The sequence below is a fragment of the Macaca thibetana genome, chromosome 18 (assembly GCF_024542745.1).
Source record: "Macaca thibetana thibetana isolate TM-01 chromosome 18, ASM2454274v1, whole genome shotgun sequence".
Taxonomy (NCBI): domain Eukaryota; kingdom Metazoa; phylum Chordata; class Mammalia; order Primates; family Cercopithecidae; genus Macaca; species Macaca thibetana.
The window spans coordinates 3,616,438-3,643,508 of record NC_065595.1 but is presented as its reverse complement, the minus strand read 5'-3'; the positions used below and the strand labels follow the sequence as shown (position 1 = coordinate 3,643,508).

Below are 27,071 nucleotides of genomic sequence, written 5' to 3'. Positions count from 1 at the left end.
CCACAACTGTTGCACGTACACATGAGATGACTTCCGGTTCTCTGAGACCGTTCTCCTCTGCATATTTCTACCTCCTCAAACTACAAAATCATGCTACAGCAATAGATGTAATCAATGACCACGCACAGGAAAGTTGTGACCTTTAGATCTGCAGACAACACCCACCTAGCAGACACGTAACAAATGCATGGGGTGAGAAGACCAGAACGTACAGATACACTTGTATAATAAGACACGTCAAAAAGACCAATTTGACCAAGGGAGGAATGAAACAAGATTCTAGACTCATGACTCAAAAACTACAGGTACACCACAAAAAATAAACAGCTGAACAGAAACAAGTGGAAGAAAAAAGTCCTAAGAAAGTGTAGTTACTCCAGTATTCAGTAACACTCAAAAAAGGAAATCTAGGCTGCACAGATGTCCTGGGTTGCACTAACAGAAATCGAGTCTCTGTAACAGGAAACACGAGTGTTCTGTTCACCTTTCCAATAGTCTGACCACGCCAAAGTTGCTGGGTTTCCTTCTGGCTACAACACTTTAAGGGCGTCAGAAACAAACATTCAAGTATGGAGAAAGGAAATGTGGAAGGTCCCGGAGACCAGACAGAGGATGGACGTGAAGGCCCTAGAGACCAGGTAGAGAGTGGCCAGGGACGGCCCTGGAGACCAGGTAGAGCATGGACGTGAAGGCCCCAGAGACCAGGTAGAAGGATGGACACAGAAGGCCCCAGAGACCAGGAAGAGAGTGGACGTGAAGGTCCCGGAGACCAGGTAGAGAATGGACACAGAAGGTCCCGGAGACCAGACAGAGGATGGTTGGGAAGGCCTCGGAGAGCAGGTAGAAGATGGACATAGAAGGTCCCGGAGACCAGAAAGAGAACAGACAAAGAAAGTCCGGGAGACCAGGTAGAGGATGGATGTGAAGTTCCTGGAGACCAGCTAGAGAGTGGACAGGGACGGCCATGGAGACCAGCTAGAGAGTGGACATGAAGGCCTCGAAGACTAGGTAGAGAATGGATGGGGAAGGTCCCACAGACCAGACAGAGGATGGATGGGAAGGCCCCGGAGAGCAGTTAGAGGACGGACAGGGAAAGCCCTGGATACCAGGTAAAAGATGGATGCAGAAGGTCCCGGAGACCAGACAGAGGATAGACAAAGAAGGTCCCGGAGACCAGGCAGAGGATGGATGTGAAGTTCCTGGAGACCAGGTAGAGAGTGGACAGGGAAGGCCATGGAGACCAGGTAGAGAGTGGACAGCAAAGGCCCTGGAGACCAGGTTTAGAGCATGGACGTGAAGGCCCCAGAGACCAGGTAGAAGGATGGACACAGAAGGCCCCAGAGACCAGGCAGAGAATGGATGGGGAAGGTCCCAGAAACCAGGCAGAGGATGGATGGGAAGGCCTCAGAGAGCAGGTAGAGGATGGACACAAGAAGGTCCTGGAGACCAGAGAGAGAATAGACAAAGAAGGTCCCAGACATCAGGCAGAGGATAGACAAAGGTGGTCCTGGAGACCAGGCAGAGGATGGACGTGAAGTTCCTGGAGACCAGCTAGAGAGTGGACAGGGACGGCCATGGAGACCAGGTAGAGGATGGACGTGAAGCCCCACAGACCAGGTAGAAGGATAGACACAGAAGGCCCCAGAGACCAGGCAGAGAATGGATGGGGAAGGTCCCAGAAACCAGGCAGAGGATAGATGGGAAAGCCCCGGAGAGCAGGTGGAGGATGGACAGGGAAAGCCCTGGATACCAGGTAGAGGATGGATGCAGAAGGTCCTGGAGACCAGGTAGAGGATGGACACAGAGGTCCTGGGGACGAGGTAGAGGATAAACACAGAAGGCCCTGGAGACCAGGCAGAGGATGGATGTAAAGCAGGGATGCTAGGTCCAGGAAAGACAAGAGACAAGTGTCTGAAGGTTTAAAGGACTATCACATAGAAGAGCTCTCAGCTTGTTCTGATGGCTTCAACACAGAGACCTGCAGGCAAGGGAAGTTCACCAAAGCTAGGGGCCCAGGAGGTGCCGAGCCCCTCACCGGAGGCGTCCCATCTGGAGATGCTCAGCACTTCTCAGGTGCGCTGACCGAGTATCTAGACAGGCTGACCTCAGGTACTCTATACCTGGGAAGCCAGGATCCTAATAATGCACCTACTAACAGGTGTATTTTAAGACCAAAAAAGTGAAAGCACTTCCCTTAAGAAATCCAATTTAGAGTAGACTTAGAAACCATAGATTTGCTGACTCACGCTATGTCTCGATGTGTACATTATAAGAATAAATAACCCAAGATGAGCCCATGTGCTTTATGACTAGTATTTTTCACATATGAAAGATAAATATTTAACCTCTCTCTTTCCAAAAAAAAAAAAGGCCTTAGAACCATTTATTTTTAAAGATGTCTGTAAGAAAAGGGAAAATACTTCAGCCTATTTTGGACTTCAAATTCTATCATCCGAAATTTCAAATCCTTACCTTAGAACTCACTTCTACTTTCTCAGAAACAGCAACTATGCCACCCACAGGGCAGCTCAGAGGCCTTTTAAAAACTGGGGATGCCACTTTCCAGGTGTAAGCTGACAGGTTTAGAACTTAGGGTGTGTGCAGGCTGTGAGCGCGTGACTAAATTACGGGTCAGGTGGACTAAGCGGGCGTCAAACCCCCCGTGCTCTGCTGGGAGGCAACCACGAGGGGAAGGACAGAGTGGGCAAGGTGCAGCCAGGGACACCCAGCATCCAAGACAGCGGAACCCTCACCACTCAGCCTTCTCTGCTTTGGGTTCCAAGAAAACCCACATCTCCAGAAGTGAGCTGGCATCACGTCAAAGGGCCACCAACAAACTTGTTTTTCACTTTGCAGCAAATAATCTACATAACTGAGAAACCCTGCTGAGGCTGAGAGAACTCACTCACTTTAACTGAACACGGGAAAAGTCAAACCATCAATCCACATGGCACTGCACCGCACTTCCCACCCGTGACGGCCTCCTCAGGTTACACCATCCACCCAGAGCACACGGGCAGGGAGAAGAGATGAGGATCTACGACCCCGCCTCAGGGACCCCCACTCCCGAGTCACACCTCAGCCCAACACATCTCACGAGACCCTCGAGTGTCCGGGTCTCGGCCTCATCCTAAAAAGTTCACAAGCGCTCAGCGGTCTAATGTAACAAGGTCGGCTGAAGTAAGGCCTTCGCCGGCAAATCTGTAAGGCGGCAGCAGACCTGCAATGTCTCCTACTGGAAAACACCTGGGGTGAGCATCCCTCATGCCAAGACGGCCCCAGCAGGTCACAGATCTAGGCTGGCTCTGAAACCCCAGCCTAAGCCAGGAGCTCAGCAGGTGACCCCAGCACCCACTGGGACATTGTCCCACGGTGGATCTGGGAAAGCTCACTGCTGACATCTCAACTCCCAGACCCAGAACCACACCCTTCACAGTCCTGCCAGCGGCCTGAGTTTGCAGCCCTGGCTCTCAGAGGCCATTTCTAATGGTAACCACTTTAAGAAACCGCAGGCTTACGATGTTATTTTTTTATTTATTTATATATATTTTTTGAGATGGAGTCTCACTCTCACCCAGGCTGGAGTGCAGTGGCATGATCTCCGCTCACTGCAACCTTCGCTTCCTGGGTTCAAGCGATTCTCCTGCCTCTGCCTCCCAAGTTGCTGGGATTACAGGTGTCCGCCACCACACCCAGCTAATTTTTGTGTTTTTAGTTAGAGATAATGTCTCTCACTGTATTGGCCAGGCTGGTCTTGAACTCCTGACCTCGTGATCCGCCTACCTTGGCCTCCCAAAGTACAGGGATTCCAGGCGTGAGCCACCGCGCCCGGCCACAATGAACAATTCTAACAAAGCATGGTTAGGACTTCTCAGGTAATGAACTGAGACTGTGTTTTGTTTTGGTTTTTAACAGAACTTGGGTTTCTTTGTGTTCTGGACGTTAAGTGAGAGTGACCTTCAATTTATGTTCCAGCACAGGGTGCCGCATGCAGGGCAGGGCGCGCACCGGGGAGGCAGGAGGAAAGCAATTCCTTCTCAGTGTTACTGTGACACAGCAATGCTAAGGCAGAGGGAGAAGCGAAGGCAACCCTTTCCAAGTATTTTTTTCAGGGATTTTTGCACAAATCCCATTCTCCAGACTTACATGGTATATCCGTCCTCTGCAAGGCTTTCCTTACTAATACTAGAGAACTAAATAGGTGTTTTTTAAATTACAGATATATAAAAATATATTAAAAAATATATAAAAAACTTAATCACACTACATAAATATTCTCGTCTTTGGAGACACAGGACAATGAACATCTACGGATTCTGTTTAAAATGACAAACACGTGAAGTGCAATCACGTCTGCCTGCTCCTGCAGAATGTCGGTGTGGAGGAAACATCCTCTCAGCAGGAAGGAAGCCGTGCAGGGCTTGCGACTCCTCCCAGGGCCAGCACGCAGAGGACCACCAAGCCCAGGCAGGCGTTCTCCGGCAGGGCAGCGGTGGAGCCTGGGAGGGCTGTTCCCATCTGCTGTGCTCCCGGGCCAGGGCCAGGGTGTGGCTCTCAGCTCAGCAGTGGGAGGGGGCAGGCTGGCTCTGTCCTCAGAGGCCGTGGGCAGGCAGGTGGGCAGCAGCCCTGGCCTTCCAGGGGTGGCTCTGGAGGTCACATGTGGCCCGGGGAAGAGGGGGCCCGCACATCTTACCTCTGTGCTCCAGCCCAGGGCCGCTGACACCCCAGCCCTGGTAGAGGGTGGCAAAGTCCTTTGGAATGTACGTCTTAAAGATGTTGAGGATGTCCAGGCGCTTCTCATGCCCCTCGGCCACCGGCTCCTGTTTGATGGAGTGTAGGATGGGGGGCGCCCCAGCCACGCCGGGCTGGGCCTGCAAGGCCGCGTCGCCCCTGGACCCCGCAGCACAGGTGGCCAGAGTCCTCAGCTCCTGGGCCGCCTTCGAAGGGGGCTCGCGGGGAGGTAGAGGAGGAGCGCCCCCTTCGCCCTTTGCAGGAGGTGGACCCTGAGGCTGAGGGCTGAATTTGGCTTTCAGGGAGTCCGGGGCACTGTGCTTACTTGTGGGGGCAAAGCCAGCCCCCGCTGGGGGGACCCCAAACTTCTCCACGGGCTTGCTGTTAGCCGAGGGCTGCGCGCCAGCCCGGGTGATGACGGTGGGCGTGGGGGTGGCGCTCCTGCTGAAGCCCCCGCCACCCGGGGCAGGCACCGGTTTGGAGCTAGCCTCCTGCCTGGGCTTGGCCGGGGGCCCCTGTGCGGCCGCGCCATGCGGCTCCTGGCCGTGACAGGGTTTGGTCTGTCGATACCCGTCGGGGCCGGGCGCCCACAGAGCACAGGGCCCTCCGGGATGGCTCTCCTTATTCTTAGGCATGCTAGCGGCTTTTGTGACCCCTCCCAGGGGAGAAGAGCCACTTTTGGGCCCTGGCACCCCCCCTGGCACCTGAGTGCGGGTGAACCGAGCAAGGAGCAAAGGCTGGCATTCTTTGCCACCGAGGGCAGGCGGGGGGCCCGTGCGTCCGCTCCGGGAAAGGAAAACCAAATTGCTTCTGATGCTTTTGTAACCGTTGGGCTGAATCCACGGGGGAGCCACGGAGTTGCAGCTGACGCGGTGCCAGATGCGTTTGTGCATCCACAGGACCTCAGGGTAGTAGGTCTTGTGGCTGCAGTAAGGACACGGGTGAACGACTAAAGCCGCCTGCAGGGAGGAGGCTGTCTCCTTATTGCTGGGGTCATCCCGCGTCGACCTCGCACTTAAATCCAGCGGCACGAGGTCTGAGGCCAGCGCCCGCTTCCCTCCCCCAGAGTGCTCCTTGTTGTGCAAATCGGACAGCTTTTCTGCAGGGTGACCCGTCTGGCCCTCCGCTCCCGTACTGGAAGGGAACTCCACACCATCACCAGGAACGGGCACCTCCTGCTTGGGGTGAAATGCTGGCATTTTTAAGTCCGTAGAAAATCTGTGCTGCTCTTGCCTTCTAGAAGTCTCTCTGCTACTGTTTTCAAGTATGGACACAGAAGCTGCGATCCCCGCCTTGGACTCGCCGGTGTCTCTTTCCGAGCCGTTATCTCCCAGCTTGTGACTCTGGTCTCCATTGGAGAGCTCGGTCGAAGTCACCTCTTCGGAAAAGCAGCAGCGGCGCGGCTGTCCCCCTAGAGGAGGCAAAATATGAAATGGGAAGTTACCATTTCTCATCAGAACACAGCACGACACAGCGCACGTACAGCTACAGCACATTCCAAGCGCATCTGTCTTCAGCGGGACAAACCACCCTTGAGTCTGGGGGGGGGTCTCATAAAATCCATGAGGGGCCACCCAGACAAGAACAAAAGGAGGCTGAGTCACGCAGGGTTTCTTTCCTCAATTTAAATGACCTGAAAGATCACAGGGAAAAAAATACAATAGCAGTGGTGTATCTAGTTACACGTAACTATGCTGTCCCTGGTTAACACAGGGTGACTGGCATATTAAAACTCAGGGAAAAAAGTAATTGTTCAGCAGTATAAGGTTTGTATGACTTTCAAGGAACAAGGAACTCTCCATTTAGGGCTCTTGGGGAATCTTCACAATCATTCATTACAGGGTAAGAAAACCAGAGAAGTTGAGTGGAGCCCACAGTCACAGAAGCAGGCTAGGGTAGCAGCTTACTCTGTCCAAAGAACCCCAGTGTCTGCCTCCGAAACCACCAGGCTACCGACCACCTTCCACCTCAGCCGTAGGGCTCCCTCCCTACGCATCTCTCCTGTGAGGTCCAGTTCTCAAGCCCAAAACCGTGATGCCCCAAGGTCCCCCAGAGGCGCATGAGCAAAGGGCAGCCATGCTCTCCACCTCCAGGCCGCCACCTGTGGGCTGTCCGGGAGAAATGAGCCTGGGGTTCCGCCCCCAAGCTCTGCACCCCGATGGTCCGGCCTTGGCCTTGACGGAGTGTGTGTCTGAGCCATGGTCTGGGATGAACTCTGCGGTGGGAAGGGATGGTGAGGTCAGAACCCTCCCACTTTACCTAAGGAAAGTGTGTGACAGGGAGAAACACAGCTGAGGTGTGGGTTGGGCTCAGAGGTTTTAAGGCTTTTCCAAAGTCAGAAGAGACTGTATGTACTGCAAGTGGACACAACACAGGGTAACAAAAATTGGGTTTTGTGTTTTGCATTTACGGCCTTGGGTTTATTTAAATCTAGACATCAAAACTGGGCAGGAGTACAAGTGTTTCTGGATATCTTAAAACTCTCTGAACTACAAAACACGAGATTCTTTACCACCCAGCCGCCATCTGCAGTCTCTTACAGCCATGTCTCAGTGGGTGTCCACTTACGACGACAAGGCCCCATGTTCTTGGCTTTCAAATAAGATTTTAAGAGATTTTTAACATTCAGTAGAATGGAGGGATCTGCTAACTCAGAATGTTGCTTTAAAATGTTCTAAGTATATATTTGGAGATAACACTTAGGAATCCCATCAAACTGGTAACAAACCTATTCCAAGGGGTTCTTCATCAAGGTGAGACAGCGTCTGTCACTGAAGGCACTTGCCCAGATCTGAGGGACACATTAAGGCTGGTTTTCAATTAGTGGGCAGTTAATGTGCAATTCATACGCAATGTTAAAGGATATGTCCATGTACAAAAATGTCAGCAGTAAGGGCTGATCAGCAGAACTGATGAGATGAGACAAGGAAGAAAAATCTATCCAACTCCTACCGGCTCCTAAAGGCTAATATTTAAATAAAGTCAGGGTAGACACAGTTGCTTATGCCTGCAATCCCAGCACTATGGGGCACCGAGGTGGGTGGGTCACTTGAGGTCAGGAGTTCAAGACCAGCCTGGCCAACTTGGTGAAACCCCATCCCTGCTAAAAATGCAAAAATTAGCCAGGTGTGGTGGCGTGTGCCTGAAGTCCCAGCTACTCCTGGAGGCTGAGGCAGGAGAACCGCTTGAACCCAGGAGGCAGAAGTTGCAGTGAGTTGACATCATGCCACTGTACTCTAGCCTGGGCAACAGAGCAAGACTTCATCTTAAAAAATAATAGTAATAATGATGACAAAATAAATTTTTAAATAAAAAATAAATCAATGAAGTCAGGTATATGAGTCTGTCATATGCAGACACTGGTATGAGAAAGGAGACTGGGCAGCGCTAGGATGCACCACGGATAAAAACGTGGACTTTACTCGGAATTAAGTGCACGAAAGAGGAAATGTTAGCCTTTGTTTAAGTCAGACTGGTGCTCAGTACATTCAATTCAATTCTAAATACTCAAAAACAGCAACATCTGGCAGGGACAGGTCTAGGTTTCCCTGCAGTAAAGGAATCAAGATTTCTGAACACACATGTTCAAGACTACTAGTGGAGTTTGTAAGTTGAAACAATGCGGCTGTGTAATCTGCCCCTGTACCTCTGTGGGGTTTTCAAAGCACGACTGTCAAGCTTCCAAAATGTTCCCCAAAACAATCATAAAACATCACCCAGGACTTCCAGTACTTCTGACCAAGACACTGAGTAATAAACTAAAAGTGAATAATCTGCAGGCACATTGGCTCAGGCCCATAATCCCAGCACTTCAGGAAGCCGAGACGGGCAGATCACTTGAGGCCAGGAGTTCGAGACCAGCCTGGCCAACACGGCAAAACCCCGTCTCTACTAAAAACACATAACTTAGCCAAGCAAGATGGCATGTGCCTGTAATCCCAGCTACTCGGGAGGCTGAAGCAGGAGATTCGCTTGAACCCGGGAGGGAGAGGCTGCAGTGAGCCGAGATCACGTCACCACACTCCAGCCGGGGCAACAGAGCAAGACTCCGTCTCAAAAAAAAAAAAAAGTGAATGGCCTAGCCGAAGTGATCGAAGTCACCGGTCGGGAGTGAATGGCAAAATGCCTCAGGAACACACAGACCCTGCACAGAGTCCCAAGCCACCCCAGGTGGGCGGGAGAGAAGCATGACCACGAGTGGAGGGGCAAGGGCGAGAAACTGAAGCTATTGGCAGAAGCGGCTGATGAGCAGACAGACTGAACAGCTTTCCAAGGACCTCCTTTCTTTCCAAGGAAGAAAATATGTGGCTAACTGGAGAGGTGCAAGATCCTCAGCAACAAGGAACCAAGCACCTTCTCAGCCAGGGAGCCAGGACCCTCTTCCCCAGACTCTCTTCTAGCCGATGTTTCTTCAGTTACAGGATCAGGGCCACTGAAACAGCAGAGCCTCTAGCCAGCTCCTGATCGGGCCTCAGGCCTTGGTGTGCAGAGAGGCGCAGGCCCAAGTGCTCCCCGCATTGGACATTGGTCATCAGAGCCCCAGAACAGACAGCTTTGCCCCTCGTCCCTGGCTCCCGGACCCAGTGCCGTTGACAAGGACCCTCCAGGGGCCTCCAATCACGGGAACAAATTACTGCCAATCCAGTGGGCCTGGCAAAGTGCTGCCACGTAACACAGCCAAGGTCTCCTTACTGCCACCAAGGTTTCGTTGCAGCCAGGCCAAAGCAAAACTAAGACAAGGGGCCTCCCAGGCAGCCCAAGGGGACCACGACACCCATCTGCTGTTCCCAGGTTCCTGAGTGCCATTCTGACTTCATCTATTCCTTCTCTACACTCCCCATTCTCGTGTGGAGCACAGCGGCATTCCGTCCTCACGCGCAAGGTGAACCTCCCAGAGAAATACGCGCCAGCACTGGCCAACGGGCCCCCTCAGGGCACCCCACAGGTGGCAGCAGGCACAGACACACTTGTGTCCCCTCCACGGCCCCACGCCCCCACCACGGCCCGCGCCCCTTCCTCCATGGCCCCCACACCCCCACCACGGCCCGCGCTCCTTCCTCCACGGCCCCGACGCCCCCACCATGGCCCACACTACTTCTTCCCTGGCCCTCCGCATCCCCTCACGGCCCCCACCCCTCCCCGTCTACGGTTCTCACGCCCCCTCCACGGCTCTGACGTCCCCACCACAGCCTGCACACCTTTCTCCATGGCCCCCACACTACCCCCCTCCACAGCCCCCGCACACCCCCCTCCACAGCCCCCACACTCCCACCTCCACAGCTCCTACACCTTCCTCCACCGCTCCCACGCACCCCCCGCCTCCACAATTGGGACTCAGCGTTGGTGGCTTCTGATGTTTCAGTGGCCCTGATCCTGAAACGGAAGAACTCAGCTAGAAAAGGGTCTGGGGAGGGGGGCTCTGGCTGCCTGGCTGAGGAAATGCCTGGTTCCGTGGCTGCCACGCCACGAAGGGAGAAGGTCTGCAGGAAAAAGCACTTCTGCTCCTCAGTCCTTGCCAGTCTGACAGCCCCTTGGTGGCAGTGCTCACCGGGCACTTTATTAGAATTAAACAAAGGAAAGAGAACGGTGCTGATTTGAGAACGGCGTGGCCTTGCACAGATGGCTGCCTCTAACCCTAACCGCAGTGCCGAGGGTACACACCAGAAAGGCTGTGTACTGGCTCAGAAAGGCCTAGCAGCAGCCCTGTGCAGAAGGAGCAAGATCTCTAACATGCACCTCATGCTCTCTGGGTGCACGGAAGCATGCTCCAGGAGGAGCCAGCCGGGTCCAAGCAGCCAGCCGGGTCCGAGCAGCCCTGGGGAAGGCGCACGTGGTTCACGACTGAGTGTGCACGCACATGCCACGGACGGCAACACTGGCGGCTCTGCCCTTGGCCCAAACACACCGGGGGCTCCCGGGTTCCTTTCTAAGCAGGACCTTCCTGATGTGTCTTGGAAACACAAATACGGAGCAGGTCTTGGGTGACTCCACTGCATCCCAAGCTGGCCCTGGCCTGGCTGGTTCCGCACACCGTGGACAAGAGTTGCACACGGGGCCCAGGGAGTGGCGGACTGGCACTGTCTGAAGTCCCTGAGGCAACATCTTCAACACACACAACTGCCCTCAAAAGCACAGACATGCCGTGAGGGCACTTTGTATAAAAAGTTACTCCCCTTTCGCTTGTTTTTATTATTATTGTAGTAAAAAATACATAACAAAAAGAAGTCTGTAGCCACGCAGCCACGCAGCCACGCAGCCACGCAGCCACACAGCCACCCTGAGGTTCTCCCCTTCCACGCTTGTGGCTACTCTGGGGCTGCCTGCTCATCTTGTTTTCGGTTTTCCATGGGTTTTTAAGGCACTTCGTTCTTAGTGCACATTTGTGCCTCTTTTCTTCTTTGCAAAATAAACAGGACCCCAGGATCACGCTGCTGGCTATCACTCCAGGAGGTGCAATGGGCAGCAAGCCTGGGTCTGCGCCTGGCTCTGGTGATGCTGAAGAACCAGGCCTTGCGTCTAGGGTACTGCTGCGCCCCATCCCCCGGGAGCCGTACCCCCACGGGAGTAGTCGCCTCTCTCTCCTTCCCAGGCTGTCCACCTGCAGGAGGCAGCGCCAGCTCCGGCGCCAGGACCCTCATGCCCCCTGTGCACTGACAGCACATCCTCCAGCCTGTTTCCTGAGCTGCTACTCCTACAAAGCAGCCCTTCCAAAAACCAGCTTCCTCCTGAAACGCACCCCCACGCTCCCTCTGCAAGACACTTTTCTTGCCTAACTTCTTAAGTGTTTAAAATGAAGATTTTTCCCATTTCTGCCCCCTCTATACTGGGCTTCATAAAAACCATTATTTATTTCCATCCATAACAGATACAATTTAGTTAACTCCGTGAACAGAAAGGGGTGTCTGTTCTCTCCGGGTTTCTAAGTGAAGGTTAGAGGCCCTGCCTGCGGACTGGGAGCTGTGGTGCTTTGCTGGGCTGGGCTTTGTTGCACACACAGGGTGACTGCAGGCAGGCTCCCCGCTCCGCACAGTTGTTGGACCCGTCTGCAGTCAAGTTCATGGCACAGCCTGAGCTCAACACCGGGGGCTCCCCTGCATATTAACAGGGAGTGAGAAGGGAATGAACAGGTAATTGCAAGCATCACATTCATCAGTGACATCTGTGATTCAACTTTAGGCTGACAAGGAAGAGGGGATGGGAGGTGAGGGAGGAGGGGAGGAAATGGCACTACTTTAATAAAGGTTAAGAAAAGGTAAAATTCCACAATATTAAGATTATACAGGGAAGAAAGTTGATGCTTTTTTAGAAGACGAATTCAGTTCAGCGACCATAATTCTAAGGAGCCTTGGGAATAAAACTTCTCACCTCCCAACCTACAAACGGCATCAGAACTACCAGAAACGGGCCGTTTAATGAACAACTGCATGTACAGAGACTTGTATGAGGACTTTTATCTGGTTCTAAATTTTTCAACCTTATCACAATGATTTCCTTTCTAATGGATAAGACAGCTTGACTTCTGAAGATTTTCCAGTTCTATGACTGACAATTTTACTCACACATGTCATTTTCATTATGCAGCCACACATCTTAAATATCTTATTCTACAATTTCAGCAACCAGTTTCAGCTAACAATTATGTTACCACATCCTTCCCACAGGAAAAAACCTGCCGAGGGCATGAGGAACCCGTAACAACCCAGAATCTCACTGGACTGATCTCTCGGCACGGGCTGATCGGACACCCACTGCCCTGAGACCGGAACCCATCGCCGGAGCCCCGGCCACTGGCAGGACCGTGCCCCGCCCCTCTGAAGCCTCCGTCATCCACGAGGACTCGGTTCCTAGGACACGGCCACCACGGGACGAGCCCACAGCCCCTCTCATTTCAGCCACATCAGCTCAGGTCAGACACGTGCACAGCATGCACACTTCTTCCAGGCACCCCACCACGATAACAGAACAGGAGAATCTTTGCAGAGACGTGGCATATCCACGCACCACACCTAGGCCGGTTTAGTAACCTACGGGATGATCCTTAGATGCCTCACACATACTTTGCTTTTCCAATACATTGTACGTTGGCAGGACTGAAGGCACTGAACAGAAAGGGAGGCAGCCAGCACAGGTCCGCACACGCTCTGCCGCTGACCTGCTGCAGAAGCAAATGAGATCAATTCTGTGTGTGGTGGTAGGTGTATAAAATACAAATCGTTTCAATCTATTATATCCCAGACTTGGCAAGAAAAAAGGAAAAAAAAAAAAACAGTCATGCAAAAGTGCATCAACTATATAACGTGATTTTATTTTTTCAGAGGATTACTAAGCTGGTAATGTAGGAGGGCTGAAGCATGCATGGACCTGGTCTCTCCCTGACAGTCTTGGGGACAGGAAGGAGAACATGGCTGGGTACAGTGCACAGAGGTCAGCTGGGAGCAGGCCCGATGCCTCTGCCCAGGAATGGCCATTCCTGAATCTGATACGGACAGGAGACAGGGAAATATTGGGTAGAAGAGAGTAGTTCCCTAGCAAAGGCCCCACCCTGAAGCTTGAAAACCTGTGGCCCTAAATGGGAACAGGCATTCCTGTTTTCGAACTCAAATGTTGCCTTTTGGCCCACCATGCCTCCCTATCCTGCACCCCCAGAAACCCCAAACCCCAGACTCTGAGAGCAGAGCAAAAGACCAGAAGACTAGCAGAGTGGCAGAACGGCACGGCAGAGAAGAGAAGGAGCATCTGAACATCCGGAGGAGTTTGGCTGGGGACAGAGAGGAGGTCGGCCGTGGGACACCTGAATTCTAGGGCAAGATCATCTTCCCACTCCATCCCCTTTCCAGCTCCCCATCCATCCCCCTGAGAACCACCTCCACCACTCAATGAAATCCCTGCACTCACCATCCTTCAAAGCCCGTATGACCCAATTCTTCCTGGACACCAGACGAGGACCCAGGTACCAAGAGGGCAGGGTGTAAAAGGCTGTCACCCTGATTCTCCACTGAGCTGGTTGAACACTTAGCCATCTGCAGATAGCAACTGCTAAAACAGCATTAATTGTCTAAACACTACCATGGGGCCGGTGCCCAAAAGCACTCACCCAGCTCCTGCACCTGCCCATCTGCTTGCTCCCCCTCCTATAAGGGGGTTTGAGTGTAAATGAGCAAATGGCAAGTCCCGCGAGGGGTCAGGGAACTCACCTGTTTCAGATCCACAAGGAGGGAGGTCTCAGAGGTTGCTGTAGTGCCCGCCCTCCCATGAGCCGCCATCATGTGCACTGACGACCCAGATGGGGAAAGGGAACTGGACAAGCTTATTGGACCAGGGCTGACACTCAGAGATGAGGGAGACCAAAGCAGCACTGAGACTCAAAAGCTCTCGATGAGATGCAACAAAGGCTTGAAACTAACAAGATGAAATCCCGTAAGGAAAGACAAAGTGCAAGAAGAAAAAGTTCTGGCGACGGAAAAGACCCTAAGCTTCCAGGAGACCACAGGCTCAGTGTGAGTTACTCGGCTCAGGGTTGAGATCAAACAGAAGCATCCTCAGCAACAGCCGGGGATGGAAGGTCCAGGACAGGTCTGGCCAAGGGTCCTCTCTCCACACTAGGCAGCAGGAGCCCAGCCTGGGCTCTGAATCGTACATGGAAGAGCATCAAGTGAACAAGAGAGAGCGCGTCCAGAACAAGCCCACGGGAGGCTTCCGGGAACCAAGTAATACGAGAATGACTGCAAGAATGTGGACTGTTCCACCCAAAACAGGGGGCTGGTGGGTTGGGCTGCCGCAAACCCCGATGTCACTCGGTGAGCACTGAATGGACACAGGAAAATCAGTTCATCCAGGACAGCCTTGCAGGTGGCATCTGAGAATCATCTGTCAAGGTCACGAGCTACAGCTGGCAAGAACTAATCAAGGCCAGAACTTGGCCTAAGGTCCAGGTTTCTGAGGGAGTGGCCTGCACATTCTCAAAAAAAAAAAAAATCTCTGGGTGATTCTAATTGCAGCCAAGATTGAGGAGGGCTGGGCAAGATAGGACAAATAAACAGAAATCAATGAGAATGAGATTTCAGGGGAGGCCAAGGGAGAAGTGTTCATCTGAGATAAAGAGTGCATCCCTCACCACCGAGAGGGGCAGGCAGAAAGCAGGAGGCAGGAGGCAGCTCTCAGGAATTCCGCAGGGACAGACCCTCCATCCGCACACACACGGAAACATGATCTCCCCCTGTCAGTTCTAAGGTTCTAAGTTTTGTGTATGGAAACGACCCAAAAACTGCTAACCAGACAGGAGTGATTCATTTCTTATGTACTCTTCAATGTCATTTTTATTTTCTATTCAATTCCTTGTGACTTAGTTGATTTTTGCAGAGGTGTTTCTAAGCAGTACAAAGTAGAAACACACTTCTTTTCTAAAAAAATGTTTTGTCATTTCTTAATCTCTACCTTTAAAAATAGCAAGCAGTGATTTCACTCTGAGGAGCACTTACACAGCCATCACTGGCAGCCACCACTGCCAGCACCCCTGGGACCTGAGGGGGAGATGGGTGACTCCGGAGAAAAGGCCGTTTCGTACGAGTCTCGCTGCTAGTCCGGCTCGGTCCCATGACCCCCCCTGTGGTCATGAGCGATCGCGGGCAGCATGCTGTTTTATTACATGAGGCAGTGTGCCTCCCTGCTCACACTTATTATAGCAATAATTTCAGAGCTTCTCACTCTTGGTTAAAACACAAAACAAAACAAACACAAATGCAATACCAAGCATGAAACCATGAACACCTTTGAGTACCTGGGCTCTTCCTCCTACACAAAACGTCCCGCCGGGTCCCTCAGAGTGAATCTGTGGTCACGACCCAGACCCCTGCTGCCTGTGCACTGAGTGTGCGCTGAGGTTTTTTAATACAACCGGCCTCTTTCTGTTGTCTCCCCAGTTTCTCACCCCAGGTAGCTGGGTACTAAACACAAACTGGTCATTCTGATATGAGAACGAGCAAATCTACCAGAAAATTACGAGCCATGAGTGTCTGTAATGAAATCCACAAGGAACCATGACTGCAGTTTCTCGGTCCCCATGGCACACCTGTGTCGGGGTTTATGCCAGTGGCTTTAATGATACAGCCCAATGCACACACCTGTTGCAGGGCAGAGCAGGTCACCCAGGGAGGCCAGCCCCAAGCCGGGGAGCAGCACTGACGTGCCCAGGATGCATCCCAGCTCACCAAGGACCAGGGGACTTCAGGGAAGAACCAGACAGGCCTTGGGACGATGGCCAAGCAGCCTGGCTGCCAGTGCCACCCCACAAGTCTCCAAGTCTCCAAGGAAACAAGGGACACAGAGCAACCTGGGTCCTACACACAGTAGGCCCATGTGGACGTCAGTCATTACCCTTTGGAGAGGAGAAGCTGGGTTTGCAAACACAGCCTGAGCACTGCATTCCCCAGCCAGAAGCACCGAGCGGGGGTGTGATAAAAACATGACACTTCCCAGGTTCACTGGGTGCCTGGAACCATGCCAGGAACTTCACATCCATGACCTGCCCCTCGGAACAGGTCTAGGGACGGAAGGTAACTGTCCCATTTTGTAGATAAGAAACCTGAGGCACAAAGCAGCTTATCTAAGGCCACCAGGCTGAGAGCTGATGCCAGCTTCAAATGCATCAATCTCAGCCCACACCCCACAGCACTGGGCACATCGACACTGGCAGGAGGTCCCAGATCCCAGGAGGGCCGTCAGGGAAGGAAACCAGGCACAGCAGGTACGGGGTGGGGAACACCAGGGGAACCCAGGAGGGATGGAGATGGCACAGAGAAACCAATAAGGGGGCTGAGATATTTTGAAAAGAAGAGAGAAAATGATATGAAGAGTCTGCACTTTAGGAAACAGGATGTGGGGTGAACGGGTGTGAGCGGGAGGGGACTGACAGAGGAGGGTACTACCGTAAGCATGAGCCAAACCCTAACCCTAAACCTAGCACTAACCTTAACCCTAACCCTAACCCTAACCCTAGCACAAACCCTAGCCACAGGCGTAGCAATACACCTAACACTAACCTAACAACATGAGCACCTAATCCCCATTCTAACTCCTCAACCCTATCCGTGAGCCAAACAAAACCCTAAACCTAACTGCTAACCATAACCACTAACCCTAGCCCTAACTATTAACCCTAATCCAACTTGTCTCACCCTAACCCTAATCCAACTCTCACTCTAACCTCTACCCAATTCTCACCCTAACCCTAATCCAACTCTCATCCTAGCACTAACCCAACTCTCACCCTAACCCTAACCCAACTCTCACCCTAACACTAACCCAACTCTCACCCTAACCCTAATCCCACTCTCAACCTAACCCCTACCCAACTCTCACCCTAACTCTAACCCAACTCTCACCCTAATCCTAACCCACCTCTAACCCTAACCCTAATCCAACTCTCACCCTAACCCTAACCCAACTCTAACCCTAACCCTAACCCAACTCTCACCCTAACCCTAATCCAACTCTCACCCTAACCCTAACCCACCTCTAACGCTAACCCTAATCCAACTCTCACCCTAACCCTAACCCACCTCTAACCCTAACCCTAATCCAACTCTCACCCTAACCCTAACCCACCTCTAACCCGAACCGCTCCCTCTTTAGCCGCGGACCTGCCCGCAGCCAGGTCCTCCTGCGAACCCGCACGGCTGTTCTTGCCAGGACCCCATCCCGGACACGTGACTAGGCAGGGGTCCCCAAACATGACGTACCTCCTCCTAGTGGCCTGGCCAATCGCACCAGCCCTACAGAACCTGTATTAAAACACCAAATGAGAAACAGGAACTTCCACAGGTGCCCAGGCGGCCAGGTGGAAAACCGCAGACACAGAGCTCTCAGTCAGTCCGTGGCCCCAGCCTCACCTGTGTGCTTTGGGGACAAGGCTGTTATCTCATCCGTGCCCTGAAGACCGGAGACCCCATCAGACCGAGACAGGCAGAGCCAGCAGGAGGGGGCCAGGCAGGGAGGCCCACAGCAGGGAGGCCACAAGAGCAGGGAAACACGAAACACAGAGGGAGGGGGATGGCGAGGCAAACACCACCATGGTCCTCTCTGCCGTGGCTCACGATGCCGCCCCTGGCTTCCGGGGAGCACACAGCTGAGGAAGAGCCCCATTTGCACCACCAGCGATGACAGTCGCACCAGAGAGCCAGCGCAGACTCAGCCACTGGACCAAAGAAACACAGCACAGCCAAGGGACAGGCCTTACATCCAGGGCTCGGGGTGGCCTTTTCCTCGCTGTCCCCATGAAAATGAGACGACTTCACAGGAAAGGAAAGAAGCATCTTTTGATATACGGGAAAGACTCTAGGTTCTAAATAGATGTAAGATCACAGGGAGTGTCACTAATAACACGTTATAGTTTTATAATCTTCTGGTCAGCCACAGGCTCTGGGGTTGGCAAACAGGGCTCTTCACCCAGAAGGTGACATTCACAGGGCTCAAAATATGTCCCAGGCAGCACAAGTCACCAGGAAGTAGCACAGCTTAGGAAGCCCTTTGCGTGTTCAAGAGCAGAGACCAGGAAAGGCCAGCTGGGAAGACAGGTGGGAAGGCTGGTGGGAAGGCTGGTGGCCAGGTGGGGGAAAAGCAAGTGGGAAGGCAGGTGGCCAGGCAGAAGGCAGGTGGGAAGCCAGATGGTCAGCTGGGAAGGCAGGTGGCCAGGTGGAGGGAAGGCAGGTGGAGCGAAGGCAGGTGGGAAGGCAGGTGGGGGGAAGGCAGATGGGAAGGCAGGTGGCCAGGAGGGAAAGCAGGTGGAGGGAAGGCAGGTGGGAAGGCAGGTGGGGGGAAGGCAGATGGGAAGGCAGGTGGCCAGGAGGGAAAGCAGGTGGAGGGAAGGCAGGTGGGAAGGCAGGTGGCCAGGAGGGAAGGCAGGTGGGGGGAAGGCAGATGGGAAGGCAGGTGGCCAGGAGGGAAGGCAGGTGGGGGGAAGGCAGGTGGAGGGAAGGCAGGTGGGAAGGCAGGTGGCCAGGCAGGAAGGCAGGTAGGGGGAGGGTAGGTGGGAAGGCAGGTGGGGGGGAGGCAGGTGGGGGGAGGGCAGGTGGGAAGGCAGGTAGGAACACAGGTGCGGGGAAGGCAGGTGGCCAGGTGGAAGGAGAGCTGGTGGGAAGGCAGGTCAGAACACAGCCTCCAGGAGAGTGTGCTGTCCACACACGGGAACTCACCCATTGCCCAATCACCACACATGCCCTTTCTGACTGAACCATGGTTGACTGGGGGAACTGGATGATATCCCAGGTCTGCACTTTTCAAACTCAGTCCCGATTCCAACTCCTTCTGCTCTAACTCAACACCCGAGTGAGCATTTGGTCATCTCAGGCCAGGCAGGAATACTGGAAACTGATAGAGCAAAGTCACAGAGCAAGCCTGCGTGCCATGTTTTCAGGTTGTAAGGGAATGAATGTTAAACCATAAGAAAAGGCGATTTTGGCCCAGCAGAGCGGGTTTCCCACACAGGCACTCCTGCCGCCGCAGGGCCTCTGCACTCGCTGTTTCCCCTGCAATTCACAAGGCTGCATCTCCTCCTAAACGAGCATCTCCCCAGACACCAAGAATGCAAACCTTGTTTCACAGCTTCATCACCACTATCTAGTGCGTCTGGCTCCTGGTAGAGCGACCATCAACAAACATGTATTTATGGGATGAATGAGGCGAGTAGAAGACGTCATTTAATATCCAAGACTCACAGGCAATGAGACAGTGCATAGGAAAGTGCTCTAAAAAGCATGAAGAGCAAGATGAACATGTTAATTCAGCAGGTATCTCTTAAGGGCCTGCAGGTAAGAACAGTAACGTTAAGTACAGGCAGCCTCAGGGGCAGGTATGGAGTCCTGGCAGCACAGAGCACAGCTCTTAACCCAGTTACCAACCTCGAACGGGTGCTGAGGTGGACATCCCAGAGCTACAGTAACTGGACTCAGTGACGACGGACAGGCTGGAGGCCATGCATTCTGGATGAGGGAGTCTCTCTCCAAAACAAGATGCACCAGCATGTGCCGAGGAAATCAAGCTCAACATGACGGTAAGATAAAGCACTTCCCAAATGACGGCTCCACCCCGGTCACACTGCAGCCGGCCCTGAGGATGGGCTAGCAGCCCTGCAGGAGCCAAGTATTTCAGGGGCAGGAATCTGCTCCTTGTCCAGCTCCCCCCACTGCGAGCTTCACCATCCGGAAGTGTGCAAAGCTGCAGGTGAAACAGGAAGCTCTGCCTTCTCCCCAGCGTCCATGCTCTTGACCCAGAAGGTGATCCATGTACAACCTGAAGTATGAGATTTCATTAGCAGCCCACTCTCTTAATTAAAACCCAGATGGAATATTTGCAGTGATGGCCTCGAATGGTAGACAGTGCTCAGGGTTGACAGCAAATGGGATACTCAGGTCACTGGTTCTCCCATCCCCAGCAGCTATGATTAGGAGATGGCCATACTCCTTCACTTTCCTCTTCTTAGACGTTCCCTCTTATTTAAAAAGAAAAATCTATGAAACTAGCCCCATACAAGTGTATGGGGGTGGGTAACAAATAGGTATTTGTGATACAAAAGCGAACAGCCTCTATCCAAATGACACTGGTGATTTCAACCACATATGGCGGGCAGGGTCACCCTCCTCCCAGGGTGAACACGCACGGCGCCAGAAGCCTGACGCTGTCTCAGAACTCAGGGCCGCTGCATTCAGAATCATTTCAAGATCTCAGCATGTACTTCTAATATTTGTGAATCTGTAGTAACTTTTATAACAGACACTACTAGTCACCAAAAACCTGGATTTGACAGCAAGAACACCACAGTCATCAACAGTGTTTCTCAGAAGAAGATCCATCCTCTATCACTTTTAACCTGTCCTGAAAGAGGGAAACTTGATGAAATCAGGCATCCAGATTTCAGCACAATTTGAATTTCTAAGACAATCAAAATGCCAGAGACTCAGAAAGAGAAAACTACATAGACATCTGGGGGGGAAAAAACAGCCCCTGGAAAGATACTCAAGCTGAAAGGATCTTGGCAGCAGGCAGAGTGGTTCTCCAAGCCGTGGAGAAGAGTTAGGCCGTTCCGCTGAGAGTGAAAGCCGGAGCACGCTGTCAGATGATGTTTTTGGACGTGATGTAGAAAATACTCGAGGAAAAGTTGTAGCTGTAATATCCGGGGGGGGGGGGGCTTTTCCAATAAAAACAAGACGTAAGCTGCCTGTGCAAGTGCAGCCAAAGAAGTGCTTAAAACCACTGCCACGGGCTGGTGTGATCTGGAAGTTCTCCTCCTCAAACATACAGAAATAACCAAGACAGACTCAGTGCTTCAGAGGGACACAAGGGGCACAGAAAAGCGGGGGGACACACAATTGCTTTCAGAGGCTACGCAGTTCAGAAGCAGGTGCAGAGCCAATCAGGAAGCCACGAGCCCCTCCAGAGGCACCGAGTCGGGGAGACCCACGCCCCAAACACCAAGGCCATGGAGCAGGAAAGCGACACCGTGGGTCTTGCCCTCATCCTCATCAAAGGGCAGCCCTGGGCTTTCATACAGAATAACAAACGCTGCTGCCAATCGTCCAGTTCAGTCCTATGGCCAGAAAAGTTTCTTCTAAAGAAATGTTTTAAAGCTTTCTCATTCTTATCAAGACACACACAATGTAAACTACAAAAAAAAAAGCCTGAATGACAAGAAAATGCCAGGACTAGAGCAACGTGGAAATGAATGATACTATAAAATTGTTATAAATTATACCCGAAGATGTTTATTCTACTTTTTCTGGATGACTGAGTATACATGTTTTCATTTTAAATGATAATCTATTAATACAAATGACCTGCAGAAGTATGTTATCTGCGTTAATAGAAAATTATGTAAATATCTTAGTACTCTGGACACTATATTTTATTTTTGAGACAAGGTCTTGCTTTGTCACCCGGGCTGGAGTGCACTGGTGCAATCACAGCTCACTGCAGCCTCAACCTCCCAGGTTCAAGCCCTCCTCCCACCTCAGCCTCCTGAGTAGCTGGCTCTACAGGTGTGTGCTACCACGCTTGGCTACTTTTTTTTTATTTTTTGTAGAGATGGGTCTCACTTTCTTGCCCAGGCTGTTCTCAAATTTCTGGGCTCAAGTGATCCTCCCTGGCCTCTCCAAGTGCTGGAATTACAGGCATGAGCCACTGTGCCCCCAGCCTTGGAAACTGTATTTTGATGTCCGAACAAAAACAGTCCCAAATTAAATACAGAATTTCTGACTAGACAAATTATTCATGTTACTTTTTAAATCGGTGAGTACAAAATCAACAATTTAAAGGTTAATCAAATACCTCCAGCTTCCATGACAGCTTTCAGTTAAACAGCAGTTCATCCAGCATAAAACATAATCACGTTCTAGAAACCTAGAATTCACTAACTGCTTCCTATTGACTCGACCACAAAGAAAACGTGTCGCCCAGGTTTGGTTTTTCTGTTGTGAATCAAATGCTGAAGTGAATCGAATTCAAGCTGGCTCTCACGGCTACTCTACGCTTTACACACCCTCCTTCATCCCCAAATCCTAGCAGCAAACCAAAACACATCCACTGGGGAAAATGCAATCAATACAAATATTCTTTTATTATTTTTAAAAACATGGCAAACCATACTTTAATTAGATAGCAATGAAGATTTCCATTTACAAATTTATCCAAGTTGGCAAAAAAATAATTAGCTAGCACAAATCCTTTCTTGCATGACGCGGCGTTCGGAACCAGATGCCAGCTAGCACGCGGGCCGCACATGAAGTCTTATCAAGAACGGTGGCGGGGACTGTCGGGAAGAAGGTGCTGACTCCGCTTGTAGATGTCAGAACGAAAATAAGGAAGCATCGAGTAAGGAGGACAGCAGGAAAGCCTGGACCATAACACAAGTTTTGCATTTGCTTTCTGAAGCAATGGGGGCCTGGAATCTTCCAACAGGAGTCACAAAGAATACGATTAAACCACTTGTGTGTTTTCTCCTACACAGAGTGTTTTAAGAGACATAGGAGGGAGGAAGTCTCAGGAAGAGAAGTAACACTGTACACGTCTCCAACTTACAGCCAACTAATATACACACAAACTAACTAGCATCTGCATGGCTTTCTACAACTTTTTCTGCTGCAATGCATAAATGTCCAAAAACACATAATCCAGATTCTGTGTCTTTTACAAAGAAACTGTAATGATTCTTTAAAAAAAAAAAAATCAAGATCACTTATTAGTAGAGTCTTCAGATTTAAAATCAGGCAAGTGTCTGACTTGCGGAACAAAGGCCATTTCATAATACAAGCAGTCTCTGTCCTCCATGACAGAGGAAGGCGGATTTCCCTGAGGCACCCTGGCAGCCCACGCAATGCATGGAAGCTACCACTAGATGGCATCTGCGCCCAAGCTATAGCCTGACTCCCTCCCGGCACTGGTGCTACTCGTGTGGTCCCCGTAGGTTAGAACCAGCATGGAAGAGCCATCCACTTTTCAACACAGGTATTTATCTGCAAAAGACTTAACACTAAAAGATTGCCTTAAAAGGTCATCAGGACAAATGCATACGTCTTTTGAAGCACAGCGCTGTCAGCATAGCAATGCACCCTTTTGATCTGCATCTTATATTTTAGTTTGCACCTTCATCAATATTTTCAGAGGCTAAAAATGCAGAGGGCTTTAAATTAATAATACACTTGTATTTTGGCAAAGATGGAATTAAGCAAAATATGTCCGTGGGCATTTGATTTGGAGAATTATATATATATAGCCAGCATAACTTCAAAAATGCCCAACCTTGCAAAAACGTATTCAATGTAATGAGTTAGCAATTGACTTAAAATAGGTTAGTCATTTAGTAACTGACTTGAAAATGCTCGCCATGCTGGCTTCAAGGTAGCTCATCTCAGCGAAAGCCTCGGTGTGTTCTAAGGGCAGGAGAGGGGGTTCTGGAAAACAGCGCCTGAGTTGTCTTCTATCACTTCTAGACTCAAGGTCCAGAGGTCTGAGTTCTAGCCCCAGGGCCCCCCGATACTGTATAACTCAAGAAATCCTCTCATCCCTTGAATGTAGCTCTGGGAGACACTGTCCATGCAATACCAGTCCCAGGCTGTCACCACCTGCAGCAGGAGACCCAGCCGCCAGTCCTCACCACGCTTCTGCCTGGAACCAGCAATAATCACTTGAGATTGTGAGGGACACAGGGATGAAATGGAAACTACCAAGATACCTGGTTCCTTGGCCTAGTTTGGCCTCCCAGTGGGGTGGTTTCAAGGGTAAGGATGTGCCTCTCCCATCGTGGGATGAGCAGATCATCACCGCAGGGCAATCAGCCCTGCACAAGGGCAGCAGCCCTTCTGAAAGTGGTCCCTCCTTCACACGCCCCACTTCAGCAAACTGAGGCAGAAGGGTGTGGAAGGGCCGGAAATTCAGAGCGAACAACTGGGAGGGGAGACGGAGGGACAATTTCCCAAGAGGCTGACTTGGGGCAGAAGCCAGCGAGGGAAAAGGACAACGGCCAGGTCTGAGCCTAGGCCAGAGATGAACACGGAAGCAGGTGAGGCTCACGGTGTTCACGACACAACTTCATTTTCTAACTTCTTTCACAGAGGTTTATGTTACAATTCTTGTCATTCTTTGGGTTTTGTGATGTGTGTCTTCTGGTAAGATGGACTAAATAATTCTAGGAACAACTGTTTCTGGGCACTTGCTAGGATTTGCTACCTAAATGCCCACAAAGTTAAAACGTCATTATTTTAGGACACTAAATAAGTAAATAAACATCCCAGCTTGCCCCATCAGACATTCTTACTCTTACGGTGCTGGTGAATTCATAACCTGGCTGGTACTGACCCCGTACTTGGCTGAATGTGGATTATAAAGCTATGAGCAGAGAGCGGTGACCGAGTGGAATCGAACCACATAGGCACGGCCTGTCTGGTTAGGAAGCTTGTCCACCCAGAAAGCTGGGCAGAGCTAAAGCATGTTATGGTGACATATATAAACAAACGTGAGACATGTAGGTTTTCTACATCTCCCACATGCAGAGTTCAAACTATTGTGTAATAGAAATACTGAGTCTCAGAAGTTCCACTCCACCATGGATACCTAAGGAAAAGATCTGACATTTTACTTAAAAGTTTCAGCAACCCTCCCCAAATCACATCACTATATTGTTCCTGAAATATCTCGGGCAGGCTTCCTTAGTCACACTGTAAGGTGTAACAAAAGGGTTGTAATTATAGTATCCATTAAAATGATGCAAACAAAAAACATATATTTCTCCTTCAGACTTCATTCCTTTATTTTCCTCTTCTCTATTTTTAGAAAGAGGAAATTGTATTTTTCTTTCCTGTACATCTTAACCCATTTATGCCTAGTGTTCCACTATTTGAACGCTAAGCCCATGGGAGTTATTTACAACCTACTGCTCAAGGTCATCACCAAGGTCTGATTTTTCACCAAAAAAAAAGAAAGAAATTTGCAACTTCCAGTATAAATGGGTTATGTTTTGCTCTTATAGTTCACCTTCAATTTATCTGGTTTTTTGTAAGAAAAAAAAAAGAATTTCAAGCCCCAATTGAACAATGCCTGAGAAAAATCTGCAGCAAGCCAGGCCCTGATTACTGCATTTATCTTCCCAACCACTCAGCCATATTTCCATTTTGAGAAGGAGCTACCGAATAATATCTCTGCAACTGTTTCCCCGGAGCTCGCTGGCCAAGCTGGAGCCCTAGATCTAGGAATTCAGAATTTTGAAAGCTAAGTAAGCTGTTTTCCATCAAGCACTACATCAAATAGCTGGTCACAAGAGGCCAAGGCTAAGCCTGTCCCTCTCCACCCACGGGCTTCTCCGAGGCCATCTCCGAAATGCCCTGCATCTGCTGGCAGAGCCCGCCTGGGCCGCGATGTGGCCCCTGGACAGAAGGACGGCAGTCCTGGGGCAAGGTGAGCCCAGAGCACAACGGGCCTCGCAGCCGCTCCCTCCTGGAGCCCTCGGAGCCAACCACGCACCTGCGCTGCATCTCCCCACTACTGTTTTATAGGCTCTCAAGTGGGATACAGAAAACCAGCATTGTTTGAGTGCCAACTCTGCATCGGCAATTTCTAGAGAATGACTGCACACGTATGTGCGTGCCTGTGTGTGTACACGTGTGTGTGTGTGCCTGTGTGTGTACACGTGTGTGCACACATGTATGTGCGTGCCTGTGTGTGTACACGTGTGTGTACACATGTATGCGCGTGCCTGTGTGTGTACACGTGTGTGCGTGAATGTGACCAGCCATCTTTGCATCCCCCAGGGAGGGGAGGGCTTCTCTGAAAAGAAATTGTGTATGCACAAGCCTCAGCCCCATGCCTTCTATTTGCTGAAGACGTCACCTCGGTCAACACTAATGAATTTATTCACTCTGTGAATACAAATCCCGCCAGTGGTCGCAATGTCTCTCGCTGAGTTCAGCGGTGAACGAGGCACACACTGGGCTGTCCCACAGCTGCCTCCAGAGGAGAAGCCGAGAGCAAACCTGAAGAAAGGGTGTCCTGCCCTCCCGTAACCTCCTGGAGCCACCACCCAGAGAACAGGAAGGGTCCCCCAGGCCCCTTCAGCTTTACCGTCCTAAGACGCCCAGGTCAGAGGACATTTCCTTGTCATCCAAGCTACAGGCATCCCGCAGCTGAGAACCCAGACCTGTGTGACCTGTGCCCCCCCCGCCACCCACGTGACAGGACAGACCGTGGACCAAGTGGCCCCACAGGGACCCAGGCTGTCCGAGGCCCCTGCTGGGGGACAGAGGAACCCATTACTTCTCCAAGAACACAACTGACACTCGGGCACTCACGGACAGTCGTGATTGCAAAACGGGAAGTGATCTGAATAGTCGCAACGGATCTGAACGTCTAAATTCCGCTACTTAAACGAACTTCTTCAGATTGGCAGTGACTTGACAGGTTTGACACTCACGTGCTTTCTCCTCTCTGAACTAAAAGCGAGCTCCATCGGGCCACTGTGCTTCTGTCACCTTGAACTGATGCCCTCCGTGTTCCGACGCTGGCAGCTGCCGTGTGCGCTGTGCAGGACCACAAGCGATTCACTGGCTGTGCCACAGAGTCGAAGCCACAGGGCTGAGAGCCGGAAGTCACCTGCAAAGGGAGACGGCTCACCTGTGCAGCTTCCCAGCTGCTGCGGAACCACGTGCCTGCCACCAGGCCAAAATCACCAAAGCTGCTGGGCACTACGGTTGTTTCCAGTATTATCAATGGCTATGACTATTTCTCTATAATTATCCATGTTTATCTGCCCTGCGTTTACTATACACAGGAATAAAACACAACTGCTTAAGTTGTTCAGATCC

General features: G+C 51.3%; 1 protein-coding gene across 1 annotated transcript in view; it reads right to left on the bottom strand.

The window, feature by feature from the left end:
- The window catches only part of ZNF516 (zinc finger protein 516), an 85,245-nt gene that overhangs the window by 16,661 nt on the left and 41,513 nt on the right, over positions 1-27,071 (bottom strand). Inside the window, exon 2 of the mRNA XM_050767597.1 lies at positions 4,694-6,142. Within this exon, the coding sequence (XP_050623554.1) occupies positions 4,694-6,142 (1,449 nt within the window). The remainder of the gene's footprint in view (positions 1-4,693; positions 6,143-27,071) is intronic.